The sequence below is a fragment of the Bubalus bubalis genome, chromosome 4 (assembly GCF_019923935.1).
Source record: "Bubalus bubalis isolate 160015118507 breed Murrah chromosome 4, NDDB_SH_1, whole genome shotgun sequence".
Classification (NCBI taxonomy): domain Eukaryota; kingdom Metazoa; phylum Chordata; class Mammalia; order Artiodactyla; family Bovidae; genus Bubalus; species Bubalus bubalis.
In genome coordinates, this window is record NC_059160.1 from 129,789,481 (window position 1) to 129,808,750 (window position 19,270).

Sequence of the window (19,270 nt, forward strand, 5' to 3'; positions counted from 1 at the left end):
ACCCCCCCAAATACACCAATGTCTTATTAATTTGGATAGGGTGATTTTGGTTCATTTTTAACATCTCTGTTTTATACATTTCCCCAATGCATCTATTATTACACTTACAGGAAAAAAAATTCATTTTAAAAAAGGCTTAAAAAACAAACTTATGGGAAAGGTTGCCGGGGTTGGGGGGGGGGGGCGGGGAGGAATAAATTAGGAGTTTGGGATTAACGTGTACACACTACTATATATAAAATAGACAGTCAATAAGTACCTACCATATAGCAGAGGGAACTCTACAGTATTCTGTAATAACCTATATGGGAAAGGAGTCTGATAAAGAATGGATATATGTATATGTATAGCTGAATCACCTTGCTGCACACCTGAAAGTAATACAACATTGTAAATCAACTATACTCCAATATAAGATAAAAATTAAATTTAAAAAATGGCCCCATCAAGCTTACAACTGTTGTTAACAGCTTCAACTATTATTAAATAAAAAGGCAATAGTATATGTAATCTAACTCTTCCTTTGGAACAAAGATGAAGACAGTTAAAGTGTAATGGCATAGTGGTTATGTCGTAGTAGGCATGTGGTCTCATAGGATTATTCAATGTGTATCTCCTCTTTAAAAAAAAAAAGAGGGGCCCAGGGGACTTTTTCCATTGGAGGACTTTTCTTCTTTGTGGGAAAGTAATTGATTTCCAAAGTGAATGAAGGTCTTTTTTTTTTTTTAATTCTCAGTTAGCTACCAATTTCTTTTTTGAAAACAAGGAAGCACATCAAATTCAATTCAGTAATCATTTTTGAGCAGCAGCTATGTAATTAGGTTTGGGACTAGAAAAGGGGCTGAGGCATGGGCTGAATTCTGAAGGAAGCCATGTGCTGGAGCAGAGGGAGGCTTAATCATGCTACCATTGTAATGACCATCTAATCCTCATTTAATGAATGTTTATGCAGAACAGCATATTAATGTCTTTCTTCAAACAGTGTTTTCCCAGCCTATTATAAATAAAGTGAAACCTCAGCTCTTGAAAACTCATTTCTTGCCATTAATGGAGAAGCTCAAGAAAAAGGCAGCAATGGTGGTATCAGAAGAGGACCATCTGAAATCTGAGGCCAGGGGAGATATGTCTGAAGCCGAACTTCTCATCCTAGATGAGTTCACCACACTGGCCAGAGATCTCTATGCCTTCTATCCACTCCTGATTAGATTTGTGGACTATAACAGGTAGACCAGCGGTCCCCAACCTTTTTGGCACCAGGGACTGGTTTCATAGCAAATAATTTTTCCATGGACCTGGGGTTGGGTTGAGGGTGATGGTTTTGGAATGATTCAAGCACATTACATTTATTTCTATTATTAATTGCTTTGTGATATATAGTGAAATAATTATGAAACTCACCATGATGCACAATCACTGGGAGCCTTGAGTTTGTTTTTCTGCAAATAAGGGGTACTTCCCATGGTGAAGAATCTGCCTGCTAATGCAGGAGACATGGATGTGATCCATGAGTTGGGAATATCCCCTAGAAAAGGAAATGGCGATTCATTCTAGTATTCTTGCCTGGGAAATCCCATGAACAGAGGATCCTGGTGGGCTACAGTCCATGGGGTCGCAAAAGAGTCAGACACAACTGAGTGACTAAACAACAACAACATAAAAGGAGAACACACATAGATCTCTCGTGTGTGCAGTTTACAGTAGAGTCTAATGCCACTCATGCTGTGACAGGAGGCAGAGCTCAGACGATAAAGAGAGTGATGGGGAACAGCTGTAAATACAGATGAATCTTTGCTCGCTTGCCTGCAGCTCACCTTCTTTGCAGCCTTGTTCCTAACAGGCCATGGACTGGTAACAGTCGATGGATTGGGGACCCCTGAAGTAGAATGTTCAAAAGTGATTTAATGTCTCTAATTCAGTCATAACTTTACTGGGTTCATATGTCCCAGTGGAATTGCTTCATTCACTACTTAGCAATGAGATTTTGCATGAGGATGACATTACCAGATGTTTGTAGATAAGTGAGCTTCGCCAAGCAAAAATTACAGTGGGCGATCCCATTCTGGAGCAGTCCACCTCTCATATGTGAAAGCTAGTAGTTTGTCAGTTACAATGTTTAAATTATTTTAAAGGTTACAACTGTACACTGAACAATTTTTGAGCTCTGTGAGCAAGCACGATTGCCCTCAGTTTACTTGGTTTCGAACTTTGAGAGGTGATTTTTTTTTTAATTAACTTTAAGAAGTAACTGAGGCACCACTTTATTATATGATCCAGGGCAAAATGGCTGAAAGAGCCTAACCAAGAAGCAGAAGATCTTTTCCGCATGGTTGCTGAGGTGTTTATCTACTGGTCAAAATCCCATGTAAGTAGAAAAATATTGACAATGCTTACTGTTTCATATATGTTAAGGACTTACAAAATTTAATCAATTTCCCAGTCCCCTTAGTTAATACCTATTACAGTTTCTCAAGCTTGTCTCATAAGTATCATTAAACTGGTGAGGAGAGAGACAAGGTTTCTCTGGGGAGTTTGAGGCAGTGTAATCCTTCTGTTGACTTTTGTAACTTATCCTCAGTCACAATGATTTTTAATTGCCCTGAGTTATCATAACTGATTTATCATAATCAGTAGGTTTTTAGATGAATGCCCAATGATAGTTTTAAGAATAATAAAAAATCTGAATATGTGCTTTTGAATTTCATGAATATATTTAAAACACAAATCTGTTCAGTTCAGTCACTCAGTCATGTCTGACTGTGACCCCATGGACTGCAGCACACCAGGCTTCCCTGTCCATCACCAACTCCCAGAGCTTACTCAAACTCATGTCCATAGAATCAGTGATGCCATCCAGCCATCTCATCCTCTGTCATCCCCTTCTCCTCCTTCCTTCAATCTTTCCCGGCATCAGGGTCTTTTCCAATGAGTCAGTTCTTTGCATCAGGTGGCCAAAGTATTGGAGTTTCAGCTTCAGCATCAGTCCTTCCAATGAACACCCAGGACTGATCTCCTTTAGGATGGACTGGTTGGATCTCCTTGCAGTCCAAGGGACTCTCAAGAGTCTTCTCCAACACCACAGGTCAAAAGCATCAATTCTTTAGCGCTCAGCTTTTTTTTATAGTCTAACTTTCACATCCATATGACTACTGGAAAAACCATAGCTTGGACTAGATGGACCTTTGTTGGCAAAGTAATGTCTCTGCTTTTTAATATGCTGTCTAGGTTGGTCAAAAAGAAATTTTTTTTCCCCAAGGAACAAGCGTCTTTTAATTTCATGGCTGCAGTCAACCTGCAGTGATTTTGGAGCCCCCCAAAATAAAGTATCATTGTTTGTTTCCCCATATATATTCTAAGCCAAATTTTTAAAGGTGAAACTATATAAGTATCCATAAGATTAATAGTAAAAGTAGAATATTAATATGAGCTGGATGAAAACCTAGGCTTAGTCTATTCTCTGTCCTCAATAGAAATTGTTAATTACTTATTAATTATTAATATATGTAAATGCTTACTATGAAGCTGTTTTGTTCAGGTTATGCTTCTTTAAAAAAGAAGGACATACAGTTATATTGTTAGCCTCTCTTTTAAAACTCTGTGGTTTCTGCTTTTATTCTATATTTGCTTTAACTACTACCAGTGCTTAAACACTTGACTGCTGGTGTTTTTATGTTCCTAAATTTAAAGTGAATAAAATAATGTTAGGGTACATGAAAAAATAGTTAAAATATCTGACAGAAAGTTGTGTTATAGTTGTGCATGCCCTTAGTAAACCTGTGTTTATTCCAAAAGCAGTACATATGCTTTTCATCAAGTAGTTGGAGTTCGAGTATTCATTTTATCCCCTGGTAGCTGTGTGACTTGGTTACTTAAATTTCCTAAATCTTAATTTTCCCATCTTTAAAGCATTCATATTTCTATCTTAGTTCCCAGAATCGTTGTTTGCAGCCAGGCACCCTCACTGGATATTCAACAACTATTTGTTTCCTTTCTTTATGTCTTATATATATTAAATTACTACTTATCTTGGTAGAAACTTTGGGGTCCTGTGTAATCTCTAATTATTTGAACTTCTTATCTCTGTGGTATCAATTGAAACTTCCTTTGGAACTTCTCAGAATTTCAAAAGGGAGGAGCAGAACTTCGTGGTGCAGAATGAAATCAATAATATGTCTTTCCTTATTATGGACACCAAGTCAAAGATGTCCAAGGTATGACTATAATCCATTTTATGTTCTAGAAAATGTTTGAATATAATGTTCATTCATTGAATAGGTTGATATTTTTTAGATCTTTTGAAGGTTTATACCTGGAATTTGATAGATTTGATAATATTGTTTACTGAATAAACACACATCCACACAGATTTAAGGAGACCTAGGATTTGTAATCAGGTGTGGTAAGATATAAAGACATGGAAATGACTATCACGGAGGAAGAAGATTTTATTCACAGTTCCATGGAGGCAGAAGGGTAAGTCATGAGGCAGAGGGAGGAAGGGGAAAATGTGAACAGGAACCTTTATTATGGTTTCTGTGGGAAGGAGCTCTGGGAGGAGCAATCAAAGATCAGCAAGGCCCAAGATGTCAAAGCATCAGAATAATAAGGCATGCTTAATAGACATACACATTCACAAAATTGGCAATCAGTATGATGTACATATAATTAGTCAATGATATATATTCATCAAGAGTAAATATATGTACATATATACACCTCAAAATAATTAGCTGCATTGTTTAAGAAAGAACCACATGGATAAATTCCAAATTCTCACACATGAAATGGAAATTTTTGTTTTCTATATCACTCAAGTTGGGGACTGGCATGTGCACATAGTTGCTCAGTCATGTCCAGCTCTGCAGAGGACCTTTCAAAACACTGAAAAATATGTGCTTTTATTGTTTGTATTACCACTAAATAAGAAGATGAATATATTACATGGGATAGCACACAAGGTATGCTAGCGAATGGTCAAATATGCAAAATAATATGACACTCTAGCCAAGGATATCAGTCTCTACCAACTCAACAAATTACTGAAGAGAGATGCCTTGGGAGAAGGGAGATGGTACCCCACTGACCCCCAAGAGTCCATCTGATTTGTTCCGTTGATGATCACTGGGAAAATAAAACAGCATCACCCAATACTCTAGTCTTATTTAGAGTTGTAAATGCCATGTATTTGACACTACTAGACATGAACTTAAAACTAATGCTAGCTGAAGCTTTGTATCCCTAGTTGTCGGACTGCTATGGGCTATTATTTTGTGTGTCTATGTTATTGAAACTCTCAAAAAGATGATGAATTTTCTTTTCTCTGGGAAGACAATAAGCCTGAAGAGTGAGGAGTTGCTCCTTTGGAAGATGGTGTACTAAGAGTATACATTTCACAGGGGTATTTTGAACTGAAAACTGTTAGTGAATCACTTTGCTTTGTCATTATGTTGTAAGTTTAGACCAGTGTTAACAGAAGGAATGGCAACCCATTCCAGTGTTCTTGCCTGGAGAATCCCAGGGATGGTGGAGCCTGGTGGCTGCTGTCTATGGGGTCACACAGAGTCGGACACGACTGAAGTGACTTAGCAGCAGCAACAGAGGCATAGAGAGAGGCCATAAGAGGTCAGGGATTCTTCAGTATTTGCAAATTATTCAATGTGAGACACCACATTAACAAATTGAAACATAAAAACCATATGATTATCTCAATAGATGGAGAGAAATCCTTTGACAAAACTCAACATCCATTTATGATAAAAACCCTCCAGAAAGCAGGCATAGAAGGAACATACCTCAACATAATAAAAGCCATAAATGATAAACCCATAGCAAACATTATCCTCAATGGTGAAAAATTGAAAGCATTTCCCCTAAAGTCAGGAACAAGACAGTGATGCCCACTCTCACCACTACTATTCAAAATAGTTTTGGAAGTTTTAGTCACAGCAATCAGAGAAGAAAAAGAAATAAAAGCAATCCAGATTGGAAAAGAAGAAGTAAAACTCTCCCTGTTTGCAGATGACATGATCCTCTACATAGAAAACCCTAAACACCCCACCAGAAAATTACTAGAGCTAATCAATGAATATAGTAAAGTTGCAGGATATAAAATTAACACACAGAAATCCCTTGCATTCCTATACACTAACAATGAGAAAACAGAAAGAGAAATTAAGGAAACAATTCCATTCATCATTGCAATGATAAGAATAAAATACTTAGGCATAAAGTGAAGTTGCTCAGTCGTATCCGACTCTTTGTGACCCCATGGACTGTAGCCTACCAGGTTCCACCATCCATGGGATTTTCCAGGCAAGAATACTGGAGTGGGTTGCCATTTCCTTCTCCAGGAGATCTTCCCTCCCCAGGAGATCTTCCCTCCCCAGGGATTGAACCCAGGTCTCCTGCCTTGTAGGCAGATGCTTTACCATCTGAGCCACCAGGGGAGTCTCTATACTTAGGAATAAATCTACCTAAAGAAACAAAAGATCTATATATAGAAAACTATAAAACACTGATGAAAGAAATCAAAGATGACACAAATAGATGGAGAAATATACCATGTTCATGGATCAGAAGAATCAATATAATGAAAATGAGTATACTTCCCAAAGCAGTCTATAGATTCAATGCAATCCCTATCCAGCTACCAACGGTATTTTTCAGAGAACTAGAACAAAGAATTTCACACTTTGTATGGAAGTACAAAAAACCTCGAATAGCCAAAGCAATCTTGAGAAAGGAGAATGGAACTGGAGGAATCAACCTGCTTGGCTTCAGGCTATACTACAAAGCAACAGTCATGAAGACAGTATGGTACTGCCACAAAGAAAGAAACATAGATCAATGGAACAAAATAGAAAGCCCAGAGATAAATCCATGCACCTATGGACACCTTATCCTTGACAAAGGAGGCAAGAATATACAATGAAGAAAAGTCAATCTCTTTAAAAAGTGATGCTAGGAAAACTGGTCAACCACTTGTAAAGAATGAAATTAGAACACTTTCTAACACCATACACAAAAATAAACTCAAAATGGATTAAAAATCTAAATGTAAGACCAGAAACTATAAAACTCCTAGAGGAAAACATAGGCAAAACACTCTCTGACGTAAATCGTAGCGGGATCTGCTATGACCCACTTCCCAGAGTAATGGAAATAAAAGCAAAAATAAATAAATGGGACCTAATTAAACTTAAAAGCTTTTGCACAATGAAAGAGACTATAAGCAAGGTGAAAAGACAGCCTTCAGAATGGGAGAAAATAATAGCAAATGAAGCAACTGACAACTAATCTCAAAAATATACAAGCAGCTCCTGCAGCTCAATTCCAGAAAAATAAATGACCCAATCAAAAAATGGCATTTCTCCAAAGAAGACATACAGATGGCTAACAAACACATGAAAAGATGCTCAACATCACGCATTATCAGAGAAATGCAAATCAAAACCATAATGAGGTACCATCTCATGCTGGTCAGAATGGCTGCTATCCAAAAGTCTACAGACAATAAATGCTAGAGAGTGTAAGGAAAAAAAGGAACCCTCTAACACTGTTGATGGGAATGCAAAACTAGTACAGCCACTATGGAAAACAGAGTGGAGATTCCTTAAAAAACTGGAAATAGAACTGCCTTATGACCCAGCAATCCCACTGCTGGGCATACACACCGAGGAAACCAGAATTGAAAGAGACACGTGTACCCCAGTGTTCATCGCAGCACTGTTTATAATAGCCAGGACATGGAAGCAACCTAGATGTCCATCGGCAGACGAATGGATAAGAAAGCTGTGGTGCATATACACAATGGAATATTACTCAGCTATTAAAAAGAATGCATTTGAATCAGTTCTAATGAGGTGGATGAAACTGGAGCCTATTAAGCAAAGCGAAGTAAGTCAGAAAGAAAAACACCAATACACTATATTAACGCATATATATGGAATTTAGAAAGATGGTAATGATGACCCTATATGTGAGACAGCAGAAGAGACACAGATTAAAGAACAGACTTTTGGACTCTGTGGGAGAAGGTGAGGGTGGGATGATTTGAGAGCACAGCATTGAAACATGCATATTATCATATTTGAAATTGATTGTCAGGAACTCCTTCTGAACAGAGATTGAGACCAAATACAAATACCAACCAAGAGACAAATTGTCACATATCAAGTCTTCAGCTAGTCCCTCAAGCAGGGATAATCACTATGTGTATGGAGTACCATTTCTAAAACTACAAGAAGACTGTAAGTTGGCCAGCAGACCAATGTGGAGTAAGGTAATCTGGGATAGGGAAGCTCAGTTTGACCTAAAGCAAAATATCTGTAGCCTAGAGAGAGGCTAGTGTATAGATAATTGGCCATAATACTTGGGTAGTTCTAGTTTTCTTATTTTTTGAGGAACCTTCATGCAGTTCCACAGTGGTTGAACCAATTTGCATTCCCACTAATAGTGCACGAGGGTTCCCTTTCTTCCACTTTGTCACCAAAACTTGTATCTTTTGTCTTTTTGATGTATAGTGTCACTTTTATACTTCATATATCTAAAAATGTTTAAGTCATCTATGATTTTGTTTGTGTCTACTTTGGGAGAGTTGTAGGCCATTTCATTGGGGGAATACTAGAAAATTCTTCCCTTTTTCTTGGTCCTCTATTAAATTTTAGATCATTTTAGGTGAATTTGTTGGAGCTATATCTGTGGTGTGTGTGAGAAAAAGATAGAAATACACACACACAGATTTATTTAAGATAGAGTTTGTTTGTCCTACTTTCCTCCTTAACTATACTGTCAACAGAAATAATCAATGAACAGTTTAATAATAGGAATAAACAAGAGTTTTATCAGAGCCAAACAGAACTGTAACCTGGAGGACACAGATTCAAGAAGCACTCATCAGAGGTGTGTTCTGCTATACTGCAAAATGCAGGAGACTAATAAAGGCAAACACCAGAAAATTACTTAAGTTGTTTGTCTAGAATTATGATTGGAGCTGGCAAGAAGTGTGCTTGTTAAGTAAGGGTTGATTGGGATCTGAAATAGTTGCATAGTTACCAGAGGAGGTCTTGAGACTGTAAGGTTACAGCTGGAAGCTGCTAGCAGATCTTGTTTTGAGGGTGGCTGGTGGTGTCCTTGAGTCTGGTAGAGTTCAGAAAATTCAGGTCTCAGTAATGCAGGATCGTGTCTCCAACCACACTCACAGTGGCCACTGAGCTCCATTTTGGATGCCTGAACGATTGTTACTCTATTTTAATTTTTTAAATGTATTGTTTTCTTTAATGGTTAAAGCAGATGTGCAATGAGTGTTTGGCGGGTCACAAAACAAGCTGTTCTGGTTAGCATAAAATTTCAGTTAAATTATGTGTGACCTAAGAATGACTTCCCCAGATCTCAATATCTGAAATTTTCTTCCATCAGTACCTACATATTGACCACGTTATTGTGTATTCATGTCTGAATCAAATGTTAGGTAATGGATTGAAAATAAAATATGCACATTCAGTAACTATAGCAGTTCTGTTCCCATTATTGAACAGCTCCTATGAGTCAGGCACAGTGCTTAGTTCTATATACTGAAAGGAACAAAATAGGTTTGACCAGTTCCCTAATGGAGCTCCAAAGTCTGGGGAGGAAACAGGCACTGAAGAAGGAAAACCAACACATACAGATGTCCATGAGGATATTTGGTTTTGCGTATATTTAATTTCTTCATACCAACAGTGGACTGTTATCAGCCATAAATGTTCAAAGATATATTAACTGTTCTTTTCGGTTTACAGATTTCCTGTGGTATAGAAAATGAGATTACATAATATTTTGAGCATAAGTGGAATTAATTTTTCTAATATTTCTCAAAATTGAACAGTGTAGAGTTGCCTTTAGTGTTGATTTAAATTATTTTTATTATAAGATTACCTAAATATTTATAAATATCAAACCAAGTTTAAGTTCAATTTATTTATGCAACCATAAAGCTGAAAGAGTTTTAGAAGTTAAAATCAAAGAAAATTTCAACACCAATACAATGTAGGTTTTAATGTATTAATATTTAGTAATATTGTTTTTCTAAGACCGAATTACCAGTGTTAGGTTGAAATATGTTTGCATAATCTGTTTAATTTTTAGGATGGTGTTTCCTCATATGGGTTGATTATTTTAATCACTGTGGCTATGTTTCCTTTTAGCATAGAGCTCATTCAAAACCACTAATTCATTATTTTTATAGGTTAATGAATTTAAGAGTACAAATAACTATTCATTGTACTTTTTTTATGAAACTTAATAATCTCTAACAAATTGGTACAGATGAAAGTGGGATCTATGCAATAAGTGGGCTTCCCACGTGGCGTTAGTGATAAAGAATCTGCCTGCCAGTGCAAAAGACGTAAGAGACACAGGTTTGATCCCTGGACCAGAAAGATCCCTGGAGTAGGAAATGGCAACCCTCTCTAGAATTCTTGCCTGGAGAATCCCCGTGGACAAAGGACCCTGGCGGGTTATAGTCTGTAGGGTCACAAAGAGTTGGACATGACCGAAGCTATAAGTACATCTCTTTGGAACGTGAATGTGATTCTTATTACTATGGTTCAGATTTTATAGATTTAATATATATATCAAAATATGCTATATATGTAATGATATAATACATTATATAATATATATGACATTATTAACATATCAGCTACTGTCACTACATGATTTCAGTTGTTTGAAAACTTTCACTATGCAAAAGTATCATGAGTATCAATGCTGTGATATATTTTGAGTATCATGTTATGATATATTTTGCCTTCTTTTGGGGAAGACAAATCATTTGTATGTTAAATTTTCTTCTGTTTTTTCTTAGCTCAAAACTGTTACACCATATCATTATCATAAAAGTATCTTTAATGTTTGATTTGTTGCTACAAAGAAATTTAACATATACGAACAAGGGTATATGGGACAGTTGTTTTAATTTTAGTCTTCGAACGTGCCCTCTAAATAGGAAAAAGGATCCTCACTACCCAGTGAAAATTAGACTCTGTAGTTTGAGGTAACCCTAGCACAGGCATGGTTTTCAACAGAATTACAAGGGAACTTAAGTATCATGGCTGTGCTCAGTTGTAAGCAAGTCATCCAGAGATAATCCTAAATATTTAAGTAACACTGATTAGTATATTATTAATATGTCTCTTTCTGTTAGATGGGGATTAAGGCCTTGGGGAGACAAGTGTTCAGCCTATGTAAAAGGCAAATAAATGTTTGAGAGTTTTATATATGCTGTGTGTGTGTGTGTGACAAAGCAAGCATTTGTCAAAGTAAAAACTATTTATTCTTACATTTTTTTCCTCTTAAGCATTGATAATTATATAACACACAGTATCTGAAATTACCATGAATTTTTCATACATCCATATGCCTCTCTAAAATTACAATGTGCAAGTTCCTTCTGAAATTATATAGAGGAATTCCCTGTTGGTCCAGTGGTTAGGACTCCACGCTTCCACTGGCAGGGGCTTAGGTTCAATCTCTGGCCAGGGAACTAATATTCTTCAAGCCACATGGTGTGGCCTGACTAAAAACAAAAACAAGCCAACAAAATAATAACCCTTTTTTTTTCTTAAAAAATATAGAAATGCCTATGGGGGAATTATAGTGACTTGGGAATCTGAGAAATAGGACTTAAAATCAGCAAGAGATGCTGAAAAGAAAGAGAAGAGGTATCCTCAGTAGGATTTTCAAAAACAGGGACCAGCAGAAAATGAGGAAGATGAAAACCACAGTCAGTTAGAAAAGGCTTATGAATCCTGAGACAAGAAATTGTTGCAGATTCCAATGTTTATCTTTGTTCCATAGGCAGCTGTTTCTGATCAGGAAAGGAAGAAAATGAAGCGCAAAGGGGACCGATATTCCATGCAGACATCTCTTATTGTGGCCGCTCTGAAGCGGTTGCTGCCCATTGGGTTGAACATCTGTGCCCCTGGGGACCAGGAGCTCATTGCTTTGGCCAAAAATCGCTTTAGTCTGGTAAGGCTCCTGTTCTTCCCATTGGGAAAGATCATTTGACCTCCAGCTCCTCAAGTGCTTGGATTCCTTTGTCTCACTGTTCTGTGTCCATGTTTATTTTCATTGAAGGCTTTATTAACCAGTTTTTCTATACAGGCCCTAGGACTCAGACACAGAGATGGCCTAATATTTTTCTTGGAGGCTGTTTTTATTTCTAAATTATGTTAATCACCTGAAGGGTATATTCACACACAAAATGGAAAGATGGCAACAAGTCACTAGTAGTGAGGGAAAAAATGGATTTCATATGAACTCCTATATCAAATTTGTGATGAGAGGTATCTGCAGATTTATGATGGGTATTTTTTCATAAATGCATAATGTGTTAGGTTAGATGCATAATGTGTTATGCTGATCGTGGGTGGATAAGATGTTGACTTTTAAATCAGTTTTTCTCCTTTGTGAGCATCAAGATTAAAGTTCTCACGATTTCTTGATGGCCTTCAACTTTCCTCTATGGCTATACAGAGAGAATGAAGTTTTTTGAAAATAGGCATGCTATGTTATATACATGTAAAATAAAAGGTATATCCTCCCTCCCACACTGAGGAACCTCTCTATATATCCACAGTTTGAGGCCCTACTGTGAGCAAGTTGAGGGGCGGTTGTGGCCAAGGGAGCTACAGGGATACAGGCCCATTGGCTGTTGTTTAATATTTGCTTCTCAGGGTATGCTCCTCATGATTACTGCATATTTGTAGATGTTATTGGCTAAAATGACTTCATGGAGATTTTAGAGAATACTGGAGACCTCCTTATGTTTGAACCTAAAGGAAGATGCCTCTGTTCTACTTCTTGTGACCTGGAAATTCAGTTGCATTAAATCTAGTGAACTTTCAGTGAAGTTGTTAGGTGGTTGTCTTGTTTCAAGTCCCAGCAATATCAAAGAATTACCTGAGTGATAATCCCCCAGATTTATGGCATGTATTAAATCCTATAAAGATGTTTGTTCAGGCATAGACTATTTCAAAAGAAGTTGGAATTATTTCTATTGACTTGTGACCATGGATGCACTGTAAGACTTCTTTTAAGTAACATTTATTTCTTGACAGAAAGACACTGAGGATGAAGTTCGAGATATAATCCGCAGTAATATTCACTTACAAGGCAAGGTAAGCCCAATATTATTCAAAAGGATACTTAGCACCTATAAACTATATAGTTAATCTCTCTTTAGAAGAAATACTACAAATAATGTTACTTTAACAAGTAAGGTAGTGAAAATATATCATCTTATTCATTCATTATTCTGCTTGCAAATCCTTATGAATTAATGACTCTTAAGATAACAAATGATGTATTTCTAAAGTACATCACCAAAGACTGTCAAACTTTGTTAAAAAAAAAAAAAGGTGGCACCAGTTGAAATAAAGGTTGGGAATTTCCTTCATACAGCTGAATTTGAGGACTTTTTTATTTTTATTTTATTTTTTTTTTTGAGGACTTTTTTAACATGGAGACAGTTGTCTATGAAAATTTGATATTTTACACCTAGTTCTCAGGAATGAAATAAGTTTAAGAGTCATTAGCACATAGGAGATAGTAAGAATTACTGTAATAGGAAAGCCAGTGTACATTTAGAAGAGAAACATGAATGGAAACCATTATAACATCTATTTTTTAACTGTGGGTAAAATGTTTGCTGTAAGTAGTTTTTGTTGTCAAAGTATTTACCATTATTTGGAAATAATTTCATAGTAGTGGATAAACTATTCATTTGTTTACTGGACCATTTATTTAATATGAAAAGTCTTGCAGTTAATTATTTTGACTCAACTATTTGCTTCTATTCAGATGTCCCTCCTGAGGATTTTTTAAATTATGAAAATGTCCAGATGTCAAAAAGGATTGATTATAGTATAATGTATCCCTTTCTGGGTATTAAAATGTTTATTTCCAAAGATCCAAACCATATTCATTTTTTTAACTCTTCAGAATATAATGTGATAAAGGTGTGACATGCTTTTGCAATATTTGCAAAGCACAGAAATTATTTAGGACAGATTTCATGTGCACTTGTTTATGAAGTCCATTATTCATTTAATTTTAACTTTAACAGAGTAGGAGGTTAATTCCCACATGAGCATGATGTCTTTGCAGATAAAATCAAAAAGATTTTGAACATTATTCAAAATATTCATAAAGCCTCCAGCTTAACCTCAAGTTTATACATGGGTGTTTGAGGAGATCATGTGTCCCTGAAAGGATCTCAAGATTTTTAGGAAATTTGGGCCCATTCTTTGACAACCATGGTCTCAAATAGAGACAGGAAATATTCAGTACCTCTGAGGTGTGTATGCCACTCTCAGGAAACAGCAAATAAAAAGTTATGTCTTGGATAAGCAGGAGGAAATCCTTCCATTCTATTCTAGTGGTTACTTATAGGAATACTTTGGACAAGGTATGCTGTATATTGTGGTATCAGGAAGAAAGAGAAGAGCTGAGAAGGATGAACATGTATAATCAGTATTTCATCTCCCAATGAATGAAACCTGAAAGTAAAGACATAATGAATACTTATTCTTTGTAACATTTCATTATATACTTTTTATACTAAGGGTTGGGCCCCCATATATATGGACTTACAAACAATGAGTTCTTTTGTTCTCAGCTCCTTCTTGAACATTGTCTTAAAATTGTAGGACTGGTAATCCTGGGGACAAGAGGGGGTAATTTTATATTAAAAGAATAAAATCTGTACGTCCAATAGTCCTCAAATGAAAAAAGTATATGAATAAAACACATTTTGTTTTATCAGAGGACAAATAGGTGTTGACAAGTTACTCAGTGTACAAAATTCTGTCTCCGACTACGTGAAAGTTATTTTTTTGAAACATTCAGGCTCTGCTTTCTCTGGCTAGGAGTTGTAAAGCTTTGGATGTTGTTGATCTAATTCTTCTTCATTATTCTACATTTCCCATGTTGAAAGGAAATATTTAATGGGAGGAAAAACATAAAAGTATTGTTTTGCCTGTTTTTAATGACATAGTTATCCTAAATTATTTCTTTGAAGTGATCTATCCCTGGAAAGATGCTTGTATTTGTCCGTTTCTATGGTTTAAAATAATCTTTCTTAAAAACCTTCAGAATTCCTTTATATCTTTAACTCAAGAAATTTGACAGTATTAAAAAGTAGAGTCCATAGATTATCAAAATATGATTCGATATGCCTTCATTGATTTATATTCATTGGTATCTTAGTTTCAGTGAGTCTAGGCTCTGTTCTTGAGTCCTTTTGATCCTATATCATTGCCTCTAAAGTAAATCTTTCACTGATTTGAGTCAAAGGAAAAGAAAAAAATAAAAATAGCTTTTGCCTGTTTTCTTACCCTGATGATCTTCAGTTCATCCTTAAATCCCACTTGTTTAGAGAAATCTTCCCAACCACAACAGATTGGGTTAAGTCCCCAAGGTACCTTATATTTCTTCCTAGCAGCCCTGTACCACTGTAAACATTTATTTGATGTCTGTCTGTCTTACCAGATGACAAGTTTCACGAGTACAAGGTAGTTCTGTCTTGATCTCTGCATCATGTTTTCACCCTGAGCCTGTGCTCTATATGTAGCTATAGATTGACTCTTCAGAAGTGGGTGTTCTTCTCTTTTCTCTGTATTTTTTGAACGGTTTTCTTTTTTCTGCAGTTGGAGGATCCTGCTATTAGATGGCAAATGGCTCTTTACAAAGACTTACCCAATAGGACAGAAGACACTTCAGATCCTGAGAAGACAGTGGAAAGGGTCTTGGATATAGCAAATGTACTTTTTCACCTTGAACAGGTTAGCTTTTGTGTTGATTCAGTCACATTTGGATTAACCTTGTAAGAATGTTTTTTTATTTTATTTTTTATTTTTTTAATTTTATTTTATTTTTAAACTTTACATAATTGTATTAGTTTTGCCAAATATCAAAATGAATCCGCCACAGGTATATATGTGTTCCCCATCCTGAACCCTCCTCCCTTCTCCCTCTCCATTCCATCCCTCTGGGTCGTCCCAGTGCACCAGCCCCAAGCATCCAGTATCGTGCATCGAACCTGGACTGGCAACTCGTTTCATACATGATATTTTACATGTTTCAATGCCATTCTCCCAAATCTTCCCACCCTCTCCCTCTCCCACAGAGTCCATAAGACTCTTCTATACATCAGCGTCTCCTCTGCTGTCTCATACACAGGGTTATTGTAGGACGTGTGCTAACTTGTGAGCCAAAAAGCATACGTGTTCAGCATGTTCATTAAAAATAATCTGTGACTCGGGAGTGCTTAGTATCTAATCAACATTATTTCCAAGCTCATAATTTTTGTAACCATCGATAGATAATGTATTGAGGGAGATCAAGGCCTCTCTTTTATTGTCTTTTCCAAAATGTTTCTAAAATTAAACAGATAATTAGGATTATATACTTAATTTTAAACCATTCTAACAAAAATTTCAGGAGTTACTCCTGACTTCAAATGTTTTATATCTTTATTTTTCATTACTGCTCATAGCAACATATATGAGATACTGTCTTTCCCTGGTCTCATATTTAAATTTAAGGTCACTTGTTTAACCCTTCATTTTAATATTTTTGAGCTGATTTTTCTCAGGATCAACAATACATTACATTTAGAGAAGAGCAAAAAGGAAAATCCCATGGATGGGGGAGCCTGGTAGGCTGCAGACCATGGGGTTGCTAAGAGTCAGACACGACTGAGTGACTTCAGTTTCACTTTTCACTTTCCTGCATTGGAGAAGGAAATGGCAACCCACTCCAGTGTTCTTGCCTGGAGAATCCCAGGGAAGGGGGAGCCTGGTGGGCTGCCGTCTCTGGGGTCGCACAGAGTCGGACACGACTGAAGTGACTTAGCAGCAGCAGCAGCAGCAGCAGCAGCAGCAATGCATTGATATTAAAACCATGTGAGAATAATGTTTTATATCATTTTTCAGTTATTTTCTATTTTAAACTACAAAGCTTACTGTGTGTCTTATTTTCTTATTTATTACCTTCGCTCAAGAATTCCCAAACCAATAATATCTGAAATGTTATCAATTGGTGGATTGTGCTTTTGTATAAGGAATCTTCTAGCTTACGTAAAATATCTGCAACAGAGAGACTTTCTCTGTTTCTCATGAGACCCATTCAACCACTAACACCAGACTGAAGGTGCTTAGTGCAAACTCAGAAGTGTGCTGTCCTGGGTCTCCATGACAATACCCGCCTGACATGGAGGGGCAGTTATTTTACATTAAACATAAAATAATAAAGTGCCCTGTGTCGTCTCAGGATATTGTTATCTGAATGTTTTGTAGAACACACTAGAATAGCGATAATAAATATATTTCTTTGATTCCTATTTTATCTCATGATCTCCTATCTCTGCCCCAGCCAGTTAAATAACTAAAGATATCATCTAATGCAGTATCTGTTAATTTCCTTCTTGTTTACTGAAATGCAAATAACTTCTCAAAAGTCATGCAATTTATCACTATACCCGATGAAATTAAGCTAGGATACTCTTATGCCATATGACTATCAATATGTATTCACACTGTATAACACTGTAATATTAATAATATAATATGATAATAGAATATTATTTAGGCAACTTAATGTTTCCCTAAATATTGCCATGAAATATTAAATAAATATAAATAATCATATATCAGCAGATGACAAGATTTGAGGTAATGATATGTTAAGTGATATGTTAAGGTCATAGAGGATTCCCTGGTGGTCCAGTGGTTGAGACACTGTGCTTCCATGTGAGGGGGCACAGGTTCTGTTCCTGGTTGGGGAACCAGGATCCCACATGCCACGCAGCTTGACCAAAAATTTTTAAAAATAGAAAAGTTAAAAGAAAGTCATAGAATTGTATATCTGAAATGATACACATATTAAAGGAGATTGTGCTACATATGCTTGTGCATGCTAAGTTGCTTCAGTTGTGTCTGACTCTTTGTGACCCTATGGACTGTAGCTTGCCAGGCTTCTCTGTCCTTGGGATTCTCCAGGCAAGAATACTGGAGTGGGTAGCCATTCCCTTCTCCAGGGGATCTTCCTGAGCCAGGGATCAAACCTGCATCTCTTATCTCTCCTGCATTGGCAGGCAGGTTCTTTACCACTGCTGCTGCTGCTGCTAAGTCACATCAGTCATGTCCCACTCTGTGCGACCCCATAGACGGCAGCCCACCAGGCTCCCCTGTCCCTGGGATTCTCCAGGCAAGAACACTGGAGTGGGTTGCCATTTCCTTCTCCAATGCATGAAAGTGAAAAGTGAAAGTGAAGTCTCTCAGTCGTGTCCGACTCTTAGCGACCCCATGGACTGCAGTCTTTACCACTAACATCACCAATTAAATGGCATTACTTTGTCATGAGTTTTTAATTCTTCCTGGTTTTCTTGCACATATCTAAGTTTCCTTGAATGACTTTTAGATACATTAAATGAAGTTTATTGAACTCTAACTATGTTTTATTATAGTCATATGTTATATATTCATAAATACATGTGACGTAATGAATGATATCATTTGCACAGTAATGAAATTCATTTTACTGAGCAACTATTTATCCCATGAATATTTATTGTGTTCAGTACAGTGTAACAGCATTGTACTCTGCAGGTCCTGGGGCTTGAATTCTGTTGCTCAACTCAAGTGGCTGGTGCTCTAGGAGAGGATACAGACACATAGTTAACTATGTAATGATTTAGATGTGCTAGGATACAGAATGTACTGAAGAGAGAATAAAAGAAACCCAGACTTTCTCTAGCTGTGATGAGGTTGATCCCTGTGTAAATCTTTAAGATGTGTGAATATCTAGGAAAAGGTAAGCAGGTCAGATTTTAATGGCCAAATATTCTTCAAAAATGTTAAGAATATGAATAAAAGAACTCATGAATTATCAAAAAACAGAAATGAGTGGGAAATATGTGTGTGCAGAATTCATTCCTTTCATTTCTCTATTCTTATGTTAATTCGTGAGTCATAGAATAGTTTGCTAAGAATATTTTCGCTTGCTAAACAATATTTTCACTTGCAAAAGCGGTGGATGCACAGAAAAGACTTAATTTATCTCAAATGCCAGTGACCCATGCAAGTGACTTTTTGTACTGTACATCTGGTCATCTTTCTCAGAAGAGTGAGCTGTCTCCTTGGGATTGTCTAATACTCAAACACCAGACAAGCTAACGCATCAGCACAGCCAGACATTCAAACAGTTGCAAGACACATCTTGATGTTCGTTT

The 19,270-nt window shown here is 36.6% G+C and overlaps 1 protein-coding gene across 1 annotated transcript in view; it reads left to right on the forward strand.

The window, feature by feature from the left end:
- RYR2 (ryanodine receptor 2) overlaps positions 1–19,270 on the forward strand; it is an 829,832-nt gene that overhangs the window by 683,252 nt on the left and 127,310 nt on the right. The window contains exons 69-74 of the mRNA XM_045165522.1: positions 983–1,223; positions 2,275–2,362; positions 4,116–4,208; positions 11,836–12,006; positions 13,098–13,157; positions 15,687–15,821. Of these exons, the coding sequence (XP_045021457.1) occupies positions 983–1,223; positions 2,275–2,362; positions 4,116–4,208; positions 11,836–12,006; positions 13,098–13,157; positions 15,687–15,821 (788 nt within the window). The remainder of the gene's footprint in view (positions 1–982; positions 1,224–2,274; positions 2,363–4,115; positions 4,209–11,835; positions 12,007–13,097; positions 13,158–15,686; positions 15,822–19,270) is intronic.